Raw genomic sequence first — 19,730 nt, 5'->3', positions numbered from 1 at the left:
CTGCATCTTGAATGTAATCCCTGGATTGTGAATTTCTATCTGCCTCCCTTGTTCTCTGGGGGGGGGAACGGATGGATTGGAGGAGTCCCAGAAGCTGCAGAATCCCCTGAGCACCTGAAGCCCCCATCTGCCTTTGCTTGGGAACACCAGGGCCAAGGAGGCGATGCCAGATTTCTCATGAAGCTCTGACATTTTTAGGTGCTATAAATAACAATCCTGGTGTTCAGCCTCTCCCTTGACTGCACTTCCCCCTCTCTGTGAGCCTCAGCATGCCCTTTCCTGGGCACCCTGGCACTGTGGGCACCTGTTGAGCTGGGGATGGGCTGGTGACATGGCATTGTGTCCCCTGTCCTTCCATCCACCCTGCACCCTCACGGTGCAGTGGGGGCACCAAGGAGACCCCACGTGTCACCTGCGTGTGTCTCTGCAGGAGGACGCTGAGCCTAGGATGGGGCGACCACGGTCCCAGCGTTTCAACAGCCTCTTCAGTGAGGATGAGTTCGGCGACGACCACCCCGATGCACCCCCTGCCAAGTACGAGCTTGGCTGCCCTGCTGCGTGCAGGGGACGTGTGTGTGAGGCTGGTGATGTGCTCTGTGTGTGTGTATAGGCGAGGGATTTGTGTACCAGGGGGTGTTTAGGTGTGTGGGGGAGGTGTGAGCACAGGCAGAGGGCTCTTGTGCTTGGCAGGGCTAGTGAGTGTGCACACACATGGACACCTAAGGACCTGTGTGTGGGAGCACATGCGAGTGTGTGTGAGCAGAGAGCAGTTCTGCGTGTCACTGCGTTGGGGCTGTGGTCTTGGGCATGCCCCTGTCCCCCCTCCCTGAGCTGGGATTCAGGCCTGGGCTGTCCCTGGGACTGGGGAACATGCCAGGACCCCACTGAGGGGGCTGTCCCCAGTGTCCCTGCTTGCATACAGCTGGCCTGCATTGCCTGTGCCTCAGGGAAGGTCACAGGGAGGCTGAAGCGTGCCGGGGAGCCTCAGCCCCTCCCGGGACCCATCAGCTCTTAACCCCCTCCCTCGACTCCTCATCCCCAGTGGTGGCAGCAGCTGGAGTGACAAGGACACCAGCCTGCACCCGCCAGTACCCGATGCCTTCTCTGGCAGCAGCCCTGGCACACTGAGTGACAGCATGGAGGGCACCAGTGCCACCAGCCCGCTGTCACCCACCATCAAAGCAGGGTGGCTGGACAAGAACCCGCCACAGGGGTGAGTGATGTACTGGGGATCCCGTGTGACATGGAAGGGTGATTGTCTCCTCCTTTTCTCACCCGTAATTCCTGCTTAAGGGGGTGTACTTCTGCTTTGGTTGAAAATCCATTGCTAGGGGCTCCTTCCACTCCTTTCTAACCTGTGATTTAGGTTAGAAACACCCATTTTTTTTGTGAAAGAGCCTTTCTCAGAGCAGGTGCCACCAGTTGGTACTGACTTTGCTGAGAAGGGGAGGCTGCAGCTCGAGCTTTCTCTCAGACCCCGCATCACTGGGAAGAGAGCTGCTTTTCCTCTGGGGGAGCCCTGGAATAGCAATGACCACAAGACAAGCTGTCAGGGATGAGGGGGTGTGTCTGGGGTGAGCTGTGCATTTGGGATCGCTGGGTTTGCCACAGGAGGAGGTGGTGATAGCCCCTCTCCCATGGGATGGCAGCCCCAAATCCTGGGCTCATGGTGCAAAGTCAGAGTGGTGCAACAGTAAAAGAGGAGAAGCGCTGGGCTTGTGCCTGTGTGCTCCAGGGTGAGCGAGCCAGGGAGTCATGGGGAGCCGAGTGATCCCCCCCTGGGAGTCCAGTGAACCCAGCACAGTGTGCACAAGGAGTGCACTCAAAGAGCCCCTGCACTTGCTGGGGAGACAACAATCAAGCAGGAGATGTGAGGGATATTTGGGGGCTTCTTAGTCCGAGGAAGCCCCCAGGGCAGCAGTTCCACCGAGGAGGAGGAAGAAGCTCAGCTGTTTGCAAACAGAACAGCTGTGTTACTGGGGAAGTGAGAGCAGCTGGAAGGTCCCTGGGAAGCTGCTCCAGCAAACGTTTCCTGAGTAAACAAGTCCCTGAGCAACCATGTCCCTGCTGCCACACCAGCCCCCAGCCCCACCAGCAGGGGGGACCTGGGGGTTCAATGCTGGTAGGGGGCTGCATAGCAGGCCTTGCTGGAGTTGTGTTGGAAAGGGCTTGGTTCCTCCTGCAGCCCTGATGCTAAAGGGGTGGGCTGAAGTGTCCTGCTTTTTCCTCTGGTGCATGGCTGGTCTGCATCCTCAGCTGGGGACGGTAAAGGGGTCTCTGGTGGGCTCTCTTCCAGCCCGCAGACGGTCCTGCCTCTCATCTGTATCCCCATCCTGGTAGAGATGCATGGCTTCTCCCTCTGTTCTGGTGCCACTGACCCCTCCTGGAATGTGTCTCCTGGACTGAATCCTGCTGGGCTGTTAGGCACAGCCCTTGTTCTCAGCTCCATGTTTTAACTGATGCTTGGAGAAAAGCAAGAAGTCCCCATTACTATCCTCAAGAGCAACATGAGGGCACAGGGAGAGAGCACAGGATCAAGGGCTGGGAATTTCGAGGGCTGGCCGGGACAGGCTTCTTATCCCTGTGGAGGATAAGAGGGATATAAGAGGGATAAGAGGACTGGGGTTATAGCACCAGATCAAGGGTTAGAGATACAGGGCAGAATGGAGGGCTGGGGACACAGGGCAGGATCAATACCGAGATGCCCCAGGCTTTTGGCAACTGGGGCGTGAACATGCAAGCAGAATCATCCTGAGTTGAAGGGCATTCCCTCCAACGCATCCCTCCGGTCCCCTGCCAGGTCCTACATCTACCAGAAGCGCTGGGTGAAGCTTGACGCTGACTACCTCCGCTATTTTGACAGTGAAAAGGTGGGTGGAGAAGATGGATCTGGGAGTTTGGCATGAGAAGGTGGCAGAGGTGCCACCTGGGTGCCTCTCTGGGCATCCCAATTCGGAGACGTGGCTGTGCCAAGGGTCAGTATCCGAGGGAGCAGCCATGGCTGGGTGCAGGGGATGAGATGTGGGAGGCTCAGGGCCTCCTGGGCATTGGAGCTGGAGCATTGGGAACCTGGGGCACAAACCGCCCCGTTTCCCCGAGGCCACAGACATGAGCCCTGTGTCTCCCCACTCCCTGACCCAGGATACCTACTCCAAGCGGCTCATTCCCGTCTCCTCCATCTCCCGCGTCTCCAGCATTGGAGACCAGAAATTTGAGGTTGTCACCAACAACCGCAACTTTGTGTTCCGGGCCGAGAATGATGGTGAGTGACAGGGGTCCCTGTTCCCCAGCTGCTCTCCCTTCCCAGCCCAAAGGATGAGTCCCGTTGGCTCCTGGGCCCAGGCTGATCCTGACCCATCTCGCTTCTGGCCCCACAGCAGACCGCAAGGAGTGGATACGGAGCCTGCAGCAGATTGCAGAGGAACGGAAGAGCAAAGCTCCAGAGAGGACATTGATGTCCTTAGCCGCTGACAGTGCCACTGAACTAGCTGATAAAAGTGGCTTCCTGGAGCTGCGGGGCTTTAAGCACAAGCTCTTTGTGGTGGTGGTTGGGGACAAAGTGTTCCTTTACAAGAATGCGGAGGTGGGTTCCTGGAGGGGCTGTGGCACTGCGGGGGACCCTGATGCCGTTTCAAGGGGGTCCCCTTCCCTTTGCACTCACAGCCTGAGCAGAGCAGCACTGTGCCAGGGCACCCAGGCCTGCCATCCCTCAAATGGGATGAAGCCACAGGGTGCTGCCCTCTGAGCCCTCCCTCTCTGCTGGCTTGGGCTCTCCCACAAGTATCACACTATAGTTGCTTCCAGAGTCTGTGGCGCCTGAGGTACCCCCAGGATGAGGGCTGGGCAGGGAAGGGACAGTTACCCTAGCTCCCAGGCACTGGATCCCATCATCCATCCCCCCCATCATCCCTTGCCCACCCTCCCCCACCAGGACTATCAGCAGAAGATTGGCATCACCTACATTGAGATGAATGTGGGGAATGTCAAGGAGGTGGATCGCCGGGGCTTTGACCTTACCACACCTTACAGGATCTTCAGGTAAGATCTTCAGGCACCCGCCTCCAGGGTGGGCAGGGGGTGCTGAGGGTGCTGCCCACCCCAAGCCATGGTAAATCTCACCCCCATCCCTCCCGGCAGCTTCTGTGCTGACTCGGAGCAGGAGAAGGAGGAATGGGTGGAGGCCATGCAGCAGTCCATCACGGAGGCGCTCTCCAACTCAGAGGTGGCCGAGAGGATCTGGGCGGTGGAGTCGAACCGCTTCTGTGCTGACTGCGGCTCCCCCAAACCCGACTGGGCCTCCATCAATCTCTGTGTTGTCATCTGCAAGAGATGTGCAGGTACACATATCCAGAGTGGCACAGATGGGGATCTCTGGGGACCCCCAGACCTTTCCCACCCCAGAATGGGTCCCTAATGGCTCATCTCATTGGCAGGGGAACACCGGGGATTGGGCCCTGGCATCACCAAAGTCCGGAGCCTGAAGATGGACAGGAAGGTGTGGACTGAGGAGCTCATCGAGGTAGTGTCACAGACCGGTCCCAAAAAGCCCTGTTGCGGGGGGGTAACGCTCTGTTCCTTCTGCATTGTGGAGCTGCTGGCTCTGGGCTGCGGGGTGCTGGAGCACGGCAGGGCTCTTCCAGGCTGATTCCAGCCTCTCCAGAGGAGACCATGGTGTGGCTTGGCTGGGGAGAGGATCCCCAGCAGCCTTTCGTTCTGTCCCTGTGGACCCCTTGGGAGCCAGTTCAGCATGACGGCAAGGACAAGCGGCACTTTATGTGCCGCAGGCAGATGGTGTCTCTGTCCGTGGGACACGGCTGAGGAGCGGCTGGAGTGGCTGTGGGGCCGTGGCTGTGGGATTGGAGCGGGGCCAAGGGCAGAGCAGTCTCCCGAGCCGCTAAGGCCGCCGGCGCGGAGGAATGTGTCGGCGCAGCCAGGGCCGGGAGTGGGTGGGCGGGGGGAGCTGGTATTCGTTTCAAGATCTAACCTGGCAGCCATTTCCCGCCGGCAGAGCCTGGCTGGCTCCGTTCTTTCCATCCATCTTGCTCAGATCCCGCATTCCTCCTTGGCGTCCCACCCGCGCAGCCTCCGCCTCCAGCACTGCCTGCTCCTCGACCTCCCAAACGCTTCCAGCTGCTGCCTGCGGCTGCTCCCTTTCCCCTCCCCTTTCTGGGAACGCTGCCTGAAACCGCCCCAGCATCCCCAGAACCTCAGCTTGCACCTCCCCTCCTTGGCTCTCGCATGCACCCATTCCACCCCTAAGAACTGCGGGGTGCTGGCGGTCTCCCGTGGGTATTGAGGTGATGTGAGTCTCCCTGATAAACCTCTGAATGGCATTGCTCAGCTGCGGGTAGCGGGATGGCAAGGGGCCACTGAAAGCACTTTGAATCTGTCCCCATGGATACTGAGCACCGCTCCACCTCCCACAGCTGGGTGCTGCTTTCCAGATGTGATTTTTCCGGGGCAGGAAGGGGAGTTGGCGTCTATGGGGGCTGTCAGATGCTGCGTGCCTGCAGTGGGTGGGTGCACCTGCACCCTTCCCACCCCCAGTCTCCGCTCCCCTACGCCACCCATGCTCTTCCTGCACCCCGCTGTTCCTCCGGGGCAGCAACCTGTCCCCAACAATGCCCCCCACATGCCCCAGCAGCGTTGTCACATTGGCGTCTCCTTGTCATTGCCCCACAGCTCTTCCAGAAGTTTGGCAACATGATGGCCAACGAGTTTTGGGCTGCAAATGTGCCTCCCAGTGAGGCCATCAGCCCCACCAGCAGCAGCCAGGAGAGAAGGCGCTTCGTCATCGCCAAATACCGGGAGGGCAAGTACCGCCACTACCACCCGCTCTTCGGCAACCAGGAGGAGCTGGACAGGGTCAGTGGCTCCCAGGGATGGGCACCCACTTGGGGGTTCTGCCTGGGCACAAACTGGTGCTGAGCTGGGGTCCTGAGGCTCTTTTGGGAGTGAAGTCTGTCCAGGTTTACCATCCCTTCTTGCCTCTATCCCCCCAGCCTCCACTGCACACCCTGTGTCCTCACTATGCACCCCAAGCCAAAGCCTAGGTCTCCAGGAGGGATGAGCCAGCTGTGGGACAGGGTAACATCTCTGCCATGGGGCATAACCAGCTCCATGTCCAGGCTGGAGGGCCTTGTCCAAAATGGGATCTCTCTACCACAGCCAAGCAGCCCCAGGGTTTACTTCTACCTGGCTTGGAAATTGTTTTGGGGTCAAGCTCTGGGCTGGATGGGGCTTAGGGGAGCTGGTGTTGGGGGCACACCCCAGTTGAGGCAGCTTGACATCCCTCCCCAGGAATACCTGGCCAGCACCCCTGTCACCAGCCATAGCACCCATTCTGTGTGCTGCCTGCTGGCAGAGTGCCACACTGGAGCGTCACACAGGAAATATCACACAGAGAATGCCATCCCGGCGCTCTGGCTGCTGACCTTTGCCTCCTGCTCTGCCGTAGCTTTGCCCCTGCCATGGCTTCTTCCGTGGTGGAGAAGCGGTGGGGGTACACGGGGGGCCCACTCAGCCAAGGGAATTCGCATGTGGGCTTGTTTGTTTTCCTACTCTGGCTCGGCCGGCCCGCCCCGCGGCCGTATGACTTCACCCCGGCTCCTTAAGGGAGGGATTCGCTGCCGGCTCCAAACTTTTTCTCCCAGATTGAGCCTCCTTTGTTCTGACCGGGCGGCTGGGAGGCAGCCGGCGGGCGGCCGGGGGTCCGGCAGCTCACTGCACTCACCCGGCTCCTTTTGCTGGGGGTCTCCTCCTCCTCCTCCTCCTCGGTGGGAGCCATCAGCTTCACCGCTGGCCTCCCGGCTCTGTTGCAGGCTCTGTGCGCGGCCGTCACCACCAGTGACCTGGCAGAGACGCAGGCTCTGCTCTTCTGCGGGGCATCGGTGACCTGTGACACCAGGGACCCCCAGTGCCCAACGCCCTTGGCCCTGGCTGAGAGGAGTGGGCAGCGGCTGCAGATGGAGTTCCTGCTCCACAACAAAACCTCAGGTAAGGGCCGACCCCCTGGGTCCACCATGGGCTCACACCCGCCAACAACATTCCTGGAGTTGCTGCTGGGGTGTTCTGGGGGACAGAGCTGTGTTTTGAGGTGGTCCCAGCTCTGTGTCCTGCCCAGCAGATTCTTGGCAGGAGGCTCACTATCTGCTGGCACTGTTGGGGGTCTGTGTACCCCACAGAGAGGGGAGAGAGGCTTTGGGGCTCCCCTGCGCTCCTGGGGGCTCAATCCAGCTGGGAACACAGGTCTGGAGCCCATCTGAGAATGCCGATCGGTGTTGCAGGCACCGGAAGGGAAAAGAGAGAGTATTCCCACACCATCCTGGCATGCTGTGGGCATTCCAGGCAGCTTCAAGGGACATTCTTCTGTCAGATGGGCAGCTCCCACCTCCAGCATGTCCCTGGGGCAGGAGAGCTGATCCTCTAATGACCAGTCCTGTTCTGCTGGATGTGCACCCCTGCCCCTGAACTTGACTTCAGGAGGGCTGACGGCTCCCATGGGATCTGCACCCTAATACAGGCCTCGGGCAGGTGGGCAGGAACACTTAGGCAGATGGAACAGAGGTGTGGGGGGCTGGCCAGCACCTGCCCGAGCTGTTACCTCTCTCCTCGCCTCGGCAGCCAAGTCTGTCCTGCGGAAGTTGGAATTTGCCCAGGACTGGGGCTGGCCCAGCTCTTCCTGACGTCACCACTAAAGGTGTCTGGGAGATCTGTGAGGTCTCCCACGCCACCTCAGTGAGCGAGAGAAATCCAGAACTTGGGCTCATACTCCTGGGGCCAGCAATCTCCAGTGTTCTGGAATTGCTGGGGTAGATGAGCCCAGCACTGTGTGAAGTAGGACTGGACTGGGAGAGCAGGGATCTGCCTCATCCTGGATTCCCCATCTCTAGAGCTCCGGGCACCCTACACACCCTACACTCTGACCTGGGTGTGATTTAGGGGTGTATCTGCATCCTATTTCTGCTTCATTCTGGAGGAAGTGTGGTCTGCATTTTGCTGGCAAGGTAGGAAAATCAAGGCGGGGGACATGACTGTGGTCAGATGAAGGGGCAGTGACAGAGCCCTGGGCTGCTATTTCAGCTGCAGGACTGTTGTGCTCTGTCCTGCACCTCCTGCAGAGCATCAGGGTTCTGGGACAGCCTGAGAGTGACCTCAGTGGTGAGGGAGCCTGGACCCCACCTCCCCACATTGTTCCCATCCAGTCCCAGCTCAGCACTTAGGGAAGGGCTTTGCGGGGGCCTCAAGATGTGGGATGACTCCCAGGCAGTCCTGGATTTGGATAGCAGCACTGTTCCTTGCACCCCAGCTGTGCTGTGGTGGGAACTCAGGGTGCAGCCTGTGAGATGCTCCTTGTGCTGAGATGGTTTAAAGCCAGCCGCCTTGTGCAGCTGGGAGTGGAGCGCAGCTCCCCACGACAGACTGATCTCCCCACTTGCAGAGCCACCGCGCCTGGAAAGGATGTGCAGTGAGGAGAAGCCCTACTCTGTGCACCTGCCCTCCATTACTCACAGTGGCTTCCTCTACAAGACCCCCTCCATGGTCAAGCCCATCAGTGAGCGGAAGGGCCCAGAAGGTACATGTGTGAGACAGGGAAAAGGGAGCTGGGAGATGGATAGCGATTTCCCCTGAGAGGGGAAGTTGCACCCTCCCCTGTTCTCTCAGACATTGAGAAGGTGGTGGGGAAGTGCAGCATCACCTGGTAGCCTGGTTTGATGGGTGGTCACATCAGATGGACACCCAGTGGGTGCTGCTGGAGTGCTCAGGCTGGTTTGGTGGGTGCCCCAAGGGCTCAGGGAAGCTGCTCAGTGCTGTCCTGTGCTGTGCAGAGTTCAGCCGGCGGTGGTGCACGCTGCAGGATGGTGTGCTCAGCTACTATGAGAACGACCGTAACACTGTGCCCAATGGCGAGATCAGGGTGGAGGAAATCGTCTGCCTGGTGAACAACCCAGCCCATGCCCATGGGTAAGGCTGCACTCCCCTGGAGCACCCCAACAGCCCCTCCGTTCCTGCAGGGCCTGGCACAGCTGCAGTGGCCCACGTGAGGGGTGGCATGGGGGAACTGCAGTCCCCAACCCCATCAATTGCCCCTGAACCTATGGCTTTGCAGTTGCAGCCGCTTTGGAGCATCTTTCCAATACTTTTGCAACACTTTTGCGACCTCTGCAGCTGCTTTGTAATCCCTCTGGAACCCCGATCCAACTCCTTTGTAACCATCTTGTGGCCCCTGTCCAGTCCTTATGTCCCCTGTTGGAACGTGTCTGGCAGCGCAGGGATGCTGGAGTGCCCGGGGCCACGGTGGGGGAATCCCACATTAGATCAGCCATTATCCCAGCCATCAGCAGCTATGCAGCAGGATGCTCCCACCCCTGGAACACTCCTATTGCCCACCCAGCTCTATCCCACCGCTGTGGGCACCAAGGCTCCCCTTTTCCTCCCTCCTGAAGGATTGAGAACACGTTTGAGGTGTACACCGAGGCAGATCGACTCTACCTCTTCGGGCTGGAGAGCTCTGACTCTGCTCGAGAGTGGCTCAAGTCTATTGCCAAGGTGGGATGCAGGGGCTGGGGCGGCCCTGGGTGCTGGTGGCAACTGGATGCAGTGGTGCTGATGGATTCCTCTCCTCCCTGGCTCAGTCCTTTGTCCACCCCCGTGCCGAGGAGCTGCTGGCACTAGACTTTGAGCGGCTTGGCCGACTGCATTACAAAGGGGGTCTCACCCTGGAGCGTGCCCAGGAGGGCTGGTTTGCCCTGGTCGGCTCCACACTCCATGTCTGCTCTGAGGATGGCCGTCGGCAGGAGCCTCTCCAGCTGCGCAAGCTGCAGGAGCTCTGTGAGTACCCCTTCCCTCCTGGCAGAACCCCCCGGCTGGGAGGGAGGCATATCCCCCTAATCCGGCCCTAGGGTGCATCTAGGTTTTGGTGGGAGTCTGGTGGGTATTGCTCCTGTGGAGTTCAGTGTCCCTTGAATGAGAGGGAATGCAGCTGCTCTTTTTCCTCTTCATTCTTTTTGCGCTCCATCCTCTTCCCTCTCTCCATCCTCTTCCCCGTCTCTGCTTGTCCCATTTGGACTGGAGCTGGACCTGTTGGCAGAGCATCCCATAGCATGTGGGTCTAGGGGAGCTGTGGCACCCCATGTTCCCGTAGGTTATGGGCTCCCTGATTTCCTTTCCAGCCATCCAGGGGGACCATGAGGTTCTGGTGCTGGTGGAGAGGCGGAGGTAAGTGAGTGGGGGAGAGGGGGAGAGGGGGAGCCCCCCAAACCAGTTACCCCTCCTTGTTCTGGAGTGTATTTACCCTCCCAGCCATGACTCTAGACCCCCAAAATTGAGTTGGGATCACCTGCAGGCCCCCAGGGCCAGCCTTCCTGGAGGTTGCAGATATGCACTGGGGTATGGGGGGAACACCTATCCCCCTGCTGAGCCCAGGTGTGCTGGCAGGACACTGTATATCCAAGGGGAGCGGAAGCTAGATTTCCTGGGCTGGGTCCACGCCATCCAGAAGGCTGCGGGCAGCTCGGGAGACACCTTGTCGGAGCAGCAGATGACAGAGTCGGATGTCCCACTGCTGGTGGACCGCTGCATTGACTACATCACCCAGTGCGGTATGGGTCAAGTTCTGGGATGCTGGCAGGGACAGAGCGTGGCATTCAGGTCACCCCACTGGTGTGGTGTGGCGGGCTGAAAACCCTACATGCATGTGGTACATGTTTCCTTCCCTCCGTGAAGGTCTGCTCCAGCTCTATGGGAGGGCTCCATCTCTAGCAGGGCTTTGGCTCCAATTGCTAGAATACCTGTGGCACCTGGCTGTGTTTGATGGACCAGGAGTGGGGTCTGTCTGCTGCAGAGGGGGTCTCATCCCCACTGGTTCCATCACAGGGCTGACATCTGAGGGAATCTACCGCAAGAGTGGGCAGAACTCCAGGACCACCAGCCTTCTGGAGATGCTGCAGCGAGATGCGCGCCGTGTCTGCCTGAAAGAGGGCGAGCACCAGGTGGACGACGTGGCCAACACCCTCAAACGCTTCTTCCGTGACCTTGGGGATGGGCTCTTCACTCGGCGGTGGGCCTCGGAATGGCTGTGGGCAACAAGTGAGCCCTGGGGGCTGCTTGGGAGTGGCAGGAGGAGGGGCATGGGCTGCCCAGTTCTGTGCAGCCTATTTGTGCCTTCATCTGAGAAACATGTCTGGACTCCACGTGTTCCCCTGGGCTGGGATCTAACTGGCGGGGGGGGAGTGGAGTGTGTTCATGCTTTCCCTGTACAGACTCATGCTCTGGCAAAAGTGGGACTGAGCCTAGGGAGACAGCCAGATTCCCCTTTCCTTCTGGATCTGCTCACTGGACACTAGGGATAGATGCACCCAGCAAAAAAGCAGACACAAGCTCCAGCTCTGTGGAGCTAGGATGCTCTTGGGCCCATGATGCTGGGATGTTCCAGTCCCATTGTGCTGAGATACTCTGTTCCCACGAATCTGGGGTGATCTAGCCCTGCAGAGCTGAGATGCTGTGGCCCCATCAAGCTGGAGTGCCCTGGCCTCACAGGTCTGGGATGATTCAGCCCCATAAAGAAGGTGTTCTCTCACCCCATGGACACCTGGGATTCTTCAGCCCTAGGATGCTCTGCCACCTTGGAACTGGCAGGTTCCAGCCTCATGGAGCTGAGATGCTTCTCCCCCTTTCAGCTAGGATGCTCCAGTCCCATGGAGCTGGGACACTGGCCACATGGAACTGGAGTGCTCTCGCTCCATGATGCTGGGATGCTCTGGTCCCATGATTCTAGGATGCTCCAGCATGCTCTGGCTCTGCAGACCTGGGATGTTCTCTGGCCTCATGGATCTGGGATGCTCCATCCCCACACTGGGACAGGAGAGGGGAAGTGAAGTCTGTAGAAGGGATGGTGTGACCCTGATCCTTAATCTCCACTTTGTGCTCCTCCATGTTCATTCTCTCCCTCTGGCAGCACTGGAGGATGAGGAGACAAAGGTTGGCAAGTACCAGCAGCTCCTGGCTGCCCTCCCTCCGGTGAACCGGGCCACACTGAAGGCGCTCATCAATCACCTCTTCCGGTATGACATCAACCTGTTGGGCATCAGCCTCTCCACTGTGGAGTGTTTGGTGGCTCTGGGGTGTGGGAGAGCCTTCATCCTTTGGCTCATGTCCCCAGCAAGGGAAGGAGAGGAGTTTGGGGTCAAGCTGTGCCTGATGCCAAGCGTTGTGTCCTGCATGGTGGTTGAAGGGGGGGGTCCGGGGGCTCCTGGGCAGGAATCTTGACAGACTTCCCCACAGGGTCCAGTGCTTCTCTGGGGAGAACCAGATGAGCACACACAACCTGGCCATTGTCTTCGGGCCCACGCTCTTCCAGACGGATGGGAAGGACTACAAGGCCGGACGTGTGGTGGAGGACCTTATCAGTCACTACGTGGAGATCTTTAACGTAGGTTCACCCCTGGGTCCCAGTGTGTGGACATTCACAGGGAATGGAGAGGTGGAAGGAGGAGGAAGTCAGGTTTGCTTTGTCTGTGGACATCTTGTTTTGGAGACCAAGGGAGAGAGGACCATGTCTTTTCAAATCTTGGAAACCTGAAGCCTGGAGCCAGGATGGTCTGGTCAGCCCTGATGGCTTATCGTCCCTGGCAGGTCAATGACCAAGAGATGAAGAAGCAGCAGGATGAAATCACAGCCATTATGAAGATGCGGGAGGCATCATCCAGTGGAACACAGGTGGGTCCTGGACATGGGGACGTCTTCTCTTGAAGCCCCCAGTGCCTACTGTAGCATCTCCTGGACATGCCTTGGGCAAGGGATGTCCACACTGGTGGGGGGGGATTTCACCCACACATGGGAAGCTGCAGATTGAAGCACTTTACTGTTGCCCTCCAGCAAGCTGGGGACTTCATCTGCACTGTCTACCTGGAGGAGAAGAAGACAGAGACAGAGCAGCATGTCAAGGTGAGCGGTTGGGCAGAAGGTGCAGAGGGTGAAGAGGGGAAAGGGGTCCCCTCGTTGTATGTCCAAGCCTCTGCGGTGGCGTGGGGGACTCACGCTGGTACCCCAGGGGTGTGAGGATGGAAGGGTGCTGGGCACTGACTGATGGACACTTGCCCCCTCCCTCTCAGATCCCAGCCACGATGACAGCTGAGGAGCTCATCTTTGAGATCCTGGACCGGCGGAAAATCGCCGTCAAGGAGAAGGACTACTGGAGCTGCTTCGAAGTGAATGAGAGGGAAGAGGCAGGTTGGTGCAGGGGCATGAGGGTGGTGATGAGGGGAGAGAGAGATGGAGATGGAGGTGGTGATGATGTTAGAGGTGGGGATGCAGATGGGGATGAAGTTAGAGGTGGGAATGAAGTGGGGATGAGGATGGAAAAGATGATGGACATGGTGATGCAGATGGAGTAAGGGTGGGTATGGAGACAGAGATGCAGATGGAGATGGGAAAGGATATAGGGATGGGTATGAAAAATCTCCCCTTGTGGTTGCACCCATGGAGCAATCTGGGATGGGCTCCAGGTGCTCAGGGGAGGACAGTTGCTTACCTCATTCAGCTTGCACATGGCCGAGTATTGCAGATGGTCTGGAGTTTAGGCCAGGATGCCTGTCTGTATCCTTAGGAGTTCAAGTGCCTTTGATGCTTGATGGGGGGAGGTGTCCAGATTCTCTGGCCACCAAAATGAGCAGCCCTATGTTGGACATAGGCAGCAGCAAGGGAGAGATGAACAGAAGCAGGATGAGACCTTGGTCCTGCCTGTGGTGCCTTGAGCTCCTGCTGCCAGTGGGTGGGGGTCAGTCTTTTCTAGGTAACAAGTGACAGGACAAGAGGAAATGGCCTCAAGTTATGCCAGGGGAGGTTTAGGCTGGATATCTGAGAAAATTCCTTCAACTAAAGAGTTGTCCAGCCCTGGTACAGGCTGCCCAGGGCAGTGGTGGAATCACTGTCCCTGGAGAAATAGACTGTAACAGTGTGTCTTTTAGGAGTGGAGCCTCTGCCTACGCCCCAATCAGCCTCTCCAGCTGTTTGGAGCAACTAAGACAAGCAATCGAGCTCTCACATCCACACACACCACAAGGCTAACTCAGCAGAAGAGAGGCAAGAAGCCCCTTTGCATAAGATCAAGTTCTAGCAAGGTTTATTCCAGGTGCCAAAGGGAATCCAGTGCAAAAAGGGATGATCATGTGCTTTGCTCAGGCTTAAGTATGGTTTACAACATCCAATGTCCTTGTGGCACAGGCGTGGAACTGAGGGCAGGTAAGGTCAGTGTCCTATAGGGAAGACAGGTCTGGTCACCGTGGTCCCACAACCAGTGGATTAACAAGAAAAGAAACCAGGAGAATTTGGGTATCAGGAAGGAGAGGCAGGGGTAGAATTACAGTGTGCCCTTCCAAGGCCAGAACCTGGGGGTTATTTCAGTCGGCTTTAGGGACTCCACAATTGACAAGACCTGTAAATGTGGCACTTGGTGACATAGTTTAGTGGCAAGACCATGACAGACCCTCAGGACACAAGCATGACACTCTCTGGATGGGAACTGGCCCTGGGTACACTTCTGAGACCTGCCTGTCTCCTGACTGACAGAGCGGCCCTTGCATTACTCTGAGAAAGTTCTGCCCATCCTGCACTGCCTTGGGACAGAGAGTTACCTTGTGGTGAAGAAGCAGGTGTCCATGGAGAACATGCTCATCTACCTTGGTGAGAGGCAGGGGTCGTGGTTTGGGCAGGGAGAGAAGGAAGGGGTTGGGATGGGATGGGACAGGATGGGGATTGGACACGGATGAGGATACAGAGTGGAGGAAAGGGGGTGGAGAAGGGGTTGGGAATGCAGAAGAGGATGTTATGGGACCCATTCAGGTAGGCACCAGCTGAGTTAGCACGTGACTTGGAGCCCCCTGATACGGTGTCATGGCCTAATGCTGTGCCCAGAGCATTAGGGAAGCTGGTTCTGCCTGCCCTGCCTGCCCTGGGAGTTGAGGGGTAGTGCCAGGACTCTGCAGCAGCTGGAGGACTGCTGTTACAGGGGGCAAGGGTCTGGCTGTTCCCTCCCTGGGGGGCCTGACCCCCCTGGGGGGCCGGAGCCGCTCAGGCATGTGCCCCCAGCCAGCAGAGTGGGTGACTGCAAGCATGGCATGATGAAATTCCGGGAGGAGAGGAACCTGCTGGGGCTTGGGCTGAGCACTGGCTTCCACGATCGCTACTTCATCCTCAACCACTCCTGGCTGCGTCTCTACAAAGAAGTGCGGGTGAGCCCTGCCTTCCCCTCTCCCTTCCCTTTCCCTTCCCTGGCCCTGCCCTGTCTTGCCCTGCCACACTGTGACTTTGTGGGGATTCCGTGAGGACATGGGGCTCATGTGGGCTGGCATCACTCAGTGATCTGACACTGCACCCTGGCACATCCCATCCCTATGGCCTGCCTGTGGGCACAGGGGAGCTGCAGGGAGGGGTCCCCCACCTCTGCTTTAACCCCTCTCCTCTGCTGAGCAGAGCCTGGGGCTCCGGAGCTCCCCCTTGGAGAGTGTGAGTTGGGAGGGGGATGGGGGCTTAGCTGGCATGCAGGGGCTCCCATGCCCTCTGCCCTTACAAATCTGCCCAGGGTGGACCTCAGATCCGATCCAGGGTGTCTCAAATCCAGTCCTGCAGCACACATGTGCCAATCACTGGAACTGTCCCCAGTGCTACCATCTCTCCCCATTTGGCCCTTCTGGCTCAGGGGTCCCGCTGTCCTTCACTCCAGGCAGCCAGAGCTTGGTCTGGGGAAGGGACCAGAGAGGATGGGGATGGGCTGAGCTGCTTCCCCATTCCGCGGGCATTGGATCAGGCTCTTGTGAGTCAACGCTGCTGGCATGTGAACATGGATGGAGGGTCCCCTGGGTTCCCAGTGTGGCACCCACTTCTGGGTCATGGCAGGGCACAGCCAGTGCTGGAAGGGTCCTCATGCTGTGCCATGATGGTAATGGGACATTTAGGAATGTGCTCTGGGCAGAGTGGGTCCGGGTCCACCATTGCCATGGCTGTGGCCATGATTCTGAGGAGGGGTATGAGGTGGGATCCCATGGGGAATGTGTAGTGCCCGGCTCTCGAGACCCGGTCACAACGTGCCAGTGCTGGTCACAGCTCTGAAAACAACTGGCTCTGTCAAGGGGGGACAGGCTACCTGTGGCCCTTTCCTGCTACCTGTGCCCCTTGCCATGGGTGGCAGACACATCCTCTGCTCCACGCTGGGTTTCACCCTCCTCCCTGTCACCACATCACTACAGCTTTTCCCCCCTGCTGAGGGGCAGGCCCTCTCTCAGCAACAGTGGGCACTGCGGTAGGTGGGGACAGGTCTGGCACTAACCCAGTGCCAATTCCCTGTTCCCCCAGAGTCACAAGCCGGAGAAGGAGTGGCCTGTCCGAAACCTGAAGGTCTACCTGGGCATTAAAAAGAAGCTTCGAGCCCCGACATGGTGAGCAGCAAAGGGACCGAAGGAGGAGTATAGGAGTGGAGATGGGGACGGGGACAGGGACAGGGACAGTTTTGGCTGCTGGACCCGTCCCTTGCTGGCCAGGCCTCCTGCCACCAGGTGTCAGAGCAGCCCTGCAGGACGCTCCTAGGGCCCGGTCCAACCAGCAGGGACCGGGCTGTTCGCCGGCACTATCCACAGCCCTGTATTTGGTGCTGTCCCTGCCCCGTCATTCTCCCCAGCCCTGTTCCTGGCACTGTCCCGGGGGTGTTTGTGGGGCTGGGGGGATTTGCAGAACTGGGGGAGGGTTTGTGGGGCTGGAGGGGGCAGTTGCAGGGACAGTGGGGGTTTTGCAGGGATGGGGGTTGGCAGGGATGAGAGGGGTTTGCTGGGGTACTTGGCCAACAGAGGACGGCAGTGCGGGCTGTTGGGATTCATGTTTTCACTCCCCTTTTCCAGCTGGGGCTTTACAGTATTCTACGAAAACGAGAAGCACGAGAAGCAGCAATGGTGAGGGAAGGCGACACGGGATACTAAATTTATCCCTGGGACAGACGGACACATGGCAGCTTTCTGGAGCCTTTGCCATGACAGGGGGAGATGGGCAATCATAGAAACCATTAAATGATTTGGATGGGAAGTGACCTTGAAGATCACCCAGTTGCACCCTCCTAACATTGGCAGGGACATTTTATGTGTGGAGACAGCCTGGCTGAGCACTCATGGCTCCATACAGGTTCCCACTGTGGCTGTCCCCTTCAGTGCCCCGGGATCTCATGCAGAGCAGCAGCTGAGGTCTCTGGAGTAGGCAGGTGTCTCTGGAATGGGCAGAGGGGACACCCTCCTTGCCTCCACCACCTCCTCTGGCTGACACTGTTTCCACAGGTACCTGTGCTGTGACACCCAGGCTGATATGCGGGAGTGGTTTGCCACCTTCCTCCAGGTGCAGGTAGGGAGTGAGCCCGATGATCACTCCATGTAAAAGTGGGGTACCCCATGGGGGATAGTCCCAGAGGGATGCTTGGCCAGCAGAAACCCTTTGGGGTATCCAGGCATCCCTAAACACCAGCACCCCAGGGCAAAAGAGAGGTCCTGGGGTGGATGAGTCTCCAGTCTCCATCACTGTCCTCTCTGTCTGCAGAATGGGGGTGCCCTGTGGCCCTCCGAGCGTCCCAAGATGCGGGTGGTGCGGCCGCAGCAGGATGCCAGGTTGGGTAACATCTCCCTCATCCCACTGCGGGGCAATGAGAGCGAGATGAGGAACAGTGTGGCTGCTTTTGCTACTGACCCCCTAACTGTGAGTGATCCGGGGCCACTGGATGGCTCTCCATGCGGTGCAGCATCCCCCCTGCATCACATGATGGGGGGACCGTGGTCTCCAAACCTGGGTGGGGGTATCCTGGCTTCCATTCCTGTTCCCATTACTTAGGAACTGCATCATCTCCAGTGATGGGTCCGGGGGGGGGATAGCTGATCCTTTGGGGGCTGGTGAGATCTCCTGGGTCCAGGGGTGGGTCCCAAACCATGTGATGCAAAAAGAAGGGATGCTGCCATGCTTCTGATTTTTCCTCTAACGGGTGGGTTTTCTGTCCTGGTCACAGATCAGCTCCCCATCCTGCTGTCTTGTCTGTCTGCAACAGCTGTCCTGCCTGAGGGCTGTCAACCCTTCGAGTGTCCCTCAACCGTGCGGGTGCTGGTGCTGGACTCTTGCCCAGCAACAGGGCTGGTGGTGGGACAGAGATGATCCCACCACTTCCAAGCTAATCACTTGGGCCCTTGTTGCTGCTATAAACCGGGGAACAGGGCTGATGTCCCACTGGCATCAGTTGAGCATCACCCAGTGGGTGCTCAGGGATGCCCCAAGGGTAGAGAGCAGTGTCTTTGCTGCCCTGGAATCCCTACACAGGCTCAGGTTTATAGTGGAGGGCAGTGGGGAAACCTCCAGGGGCTTTGCTGTAGGCTGTGCTTCACAGTGTGCTTGTGGTGTTGTGGTCTGGTACAGGGGACCGGCGCACCAGAACTCCCAGGGAACAGTGGGTGAATGTCCTCTGTCACGGGGCCAGCATGGGAAGGGGTTCTGGGACCGCAGTGACCCTGGGACGACCACGGTTTCTCTTGCTGGGGGTTTTCCCCTGTGTCCCCCTGGGTGCCATGCTGCCAGTGACGCCCAGACGTGGAGGAGGAGGAGACTGAGGGTGAAATGTGATCTGTCTGCCTTTTGTCCCCAGCTTCTACGGAATGTCTGAGCTGGAAAACTGACATGCCAGTGAGTTTTCCCCCTGTCCTGCCTGCACCCCCTGTCCTGATCTGGTGACAGTGAGAGCCAATGGCTCTGTCTGTCCTGTTGCCATCCTGGCTTGGGGACATGGCACGTGTCCCCAAAGATGGAAAGGGGTTGGAAGTGCCTGCTCTGTCCCCTTCACTGACACTTTACTCTCCACTTGTGCCACAGGTTCGTCTCCAAGCGGGGCAGCCCTCAGGGTCCTGCACCAGCCTGGCACCTGCCAGGGGTCCTGTTCCCTCCGGAGCTTCCACTGGGCCCTCTCATCTTCCAATGTGGGGACCACAGACAGCCAGGAGGGGAGATGGCAGCAAGGCCGTCCCCCCGCCCCAGCAGAGCTGGGCTTGGGGGCCATTGCCAGACAGCCCACAGGATGTCAGCCCCTTGACTCCATGCCCCAGCTGCCTTTGGCCGCCGCTTCTTTTCCCAGCTCCTTGAGGAGAAGCAGAGCCTGGCGGGGAGCTGCAGTCCAGGGCTTTTACGTTTCCTCTTCCTTTCCCTATTTTTAAGTCTTTCTCCTCTAAAATGATAAGGCAGGTGGGAGCTGCCCTTCTCGTGGGATGCAGGCCTGGCCCTAGGCACGGCACCATCATACTCCCATCACTCCTGGGGAAGTGTCCCCCTCTGTGCTGGGTAGGGCAGGGTGACAAGAGCCTCCGTATTCACCCAACATTGGGAAGGGGTGCCCCTGGTCTCTGTCCTCCATCCATCAGGATGGAGATGGCGGGACTAGCCCCTGCATCCCACTGCCACCTCTTCACAATATTAAAGGTCTTAAGAAACAAAGTGGGAGTGTTCAGGTCTCTGCCATCCGTGCAGGGCAGGAAGCACCAGGATCTGGCAACCTGGAAGTGCAGAGGGATGGTCCTGGATGCACCTGCTGGGTGGTTGCCAGAGGATGGGTGCCATGGTAAAGGCAGTGAGCTGCCCTTTTGGGGGCAGAGCAGTGGCACCCCAGTCCAACAGTCCTCTTCCAGGATTGCTGAGCTCTGCCAGTGCAGCCAGGACGCCATGCCAGT

General features: G+C 58.5%; 1 protein-coding gene across 5 annotated transcripts in view; it reads left to right on the top strand.

Moving 5' to 3' along the window:
* The window catches only part of ARAP1 (ArfGAP with RhoGAP domain, ankyrin repeat and PH domain 1), a 35,970-nt gene extending 16,473 nt beyond the window's left edge, over positions 1 to 19,497 (top strand). For 2 of the 5 annotated variants that reach the window (XM_040054916.2, XM_040054919.1), the window contains 30 exons: positions 431 to 534; positions 1,043 to 1,213; positions 2,801 to 2,870; positions 3,142 to 3,262; positions 3,378 to 3,583; positions 3,932 to 4,038; positions 4,138 to 4,337; positions 4,434 to 4,519; positions 5,683 to 5,865; positions 6,822 to 6,996; positions 8,441 to 8,575; positions 8,829 to 8,964; positions 9,447 to 9,549; positions 9,636 to 9,831; positions 10,173 to 10,218; positions 10,438 to 10,601; positions 10,876 to 11,088; positions 11,957 to 12,062; positions 12,283 to 12,430; positions 12,634 to 12,717; positions 12,877 to 12,945; positions 13,113 to 13,230; positions 14,569 to 14,682; positions 15,088 to 15,230; positions 16,351 to 16,433; positions 16,890 to 16,940; positions 17,316 to 17,379; positions 17,572 to 17,639; positions 18,433 to 18,696; positions 18,883 to 19,497. In XM_040054916.2, the coding sequence (XP_039910850.1) occupies positions 431 to 534; positions 1,043 to 1,213; positions 2,801 to 2,870; positions 3,142 to 3,262; positions 3,378 to 3,583; positions 3,932 to 4,038; positions 4,138 to 4,337; positions 4,434 to 4,519; positions 5,683 to 5,865; positions 6,822 to 6,996; positions 8,441 to 8,575; positions 8,829 to 8,964; positions 9,447 to 9,549; positions 9,636 to 9,831; positions 10,173 to 10,218; positions 10,438 to 10,601; positions 10,876 to 11,088; positions 11,957 to 12,062; positions 12,283 to 12,430; positions 12,634 to 12,717; positions 12,877 to 12,945; positions 13,113 to 13,230; positions 14,569 to 14,682; positions 15,088 to 15,230; positions 16,351 to 16,433; positions 16,890 to 16,940; positions 17,316 to 17,379; positions 17,572 to 17,639; positions 18,433 to 18,676 (3,708 nt within the window). In that variant the 3' untranslated portion in view covers positions 18,677 to 18,696; positions 18,883 to 19,497. Of the gene's footprint in view, positions 1 to 430; positions 535 to 1,042; positions 1,214 to 2,800; positions 2,871 to 3,141; positions 3,263 to 3,377; positions 3,584 to 3,931; positions 4,039 to 4,137; positions 4,338 to 4,433; positions 4,520 to 5,682; positions 5,866 to 6,821; positions 6,997 to 8,440; positions 8,576 to 8,828; positions 8,965 to 9,446; positions 9,550 to 9,635; positions 9,832 to 10,172; positions 10,219 to 10,437; positions 10,602 to 10,875; positions 11,089 to 11,956; positions 12,063 to 12,282; positions 12,431 to 12,633; positions 12,718 to 12,876; positions 12,946 to 13,112; positions 13,231 to 14,568; positions 14,683 to 15,087; positions 15,231 to 16,350; positions 16,434 to 16,889; positions 16,941 to 17,315; positions 17,380 to 17,571; positions 17,728 to 18,432; positions 18,697 to 18,882 lie in introns of all 5 variants that reach the window. The other 3 variants (XM_040054917.2, XM_040054920.2, XM_040054918.2) reach the window with 2 other exon arrangements.
* The last annotated feature ends 233 nt before the right edge of the window (positions 19,498 to 19,730 follow it).

The sequence above is a fragment of the Hirundo rustica genome, chromosome 2 (genome assembly GCF_015227805.2).
Source record: "Hirundo rustica isolate bHirRus1 chromosome 2, bHirRus1.pri.v3, whole genome shotgun sequence".
Lineage (NCBI taxonomy): Eukaryota > Metazoa > Chordata > Aves > Passeriformes > Hirundinidae > Hirundo > Hirundo rustica.
This window is presented reverse-complemented; position numbering and strand designations above follow the sequence as displayed.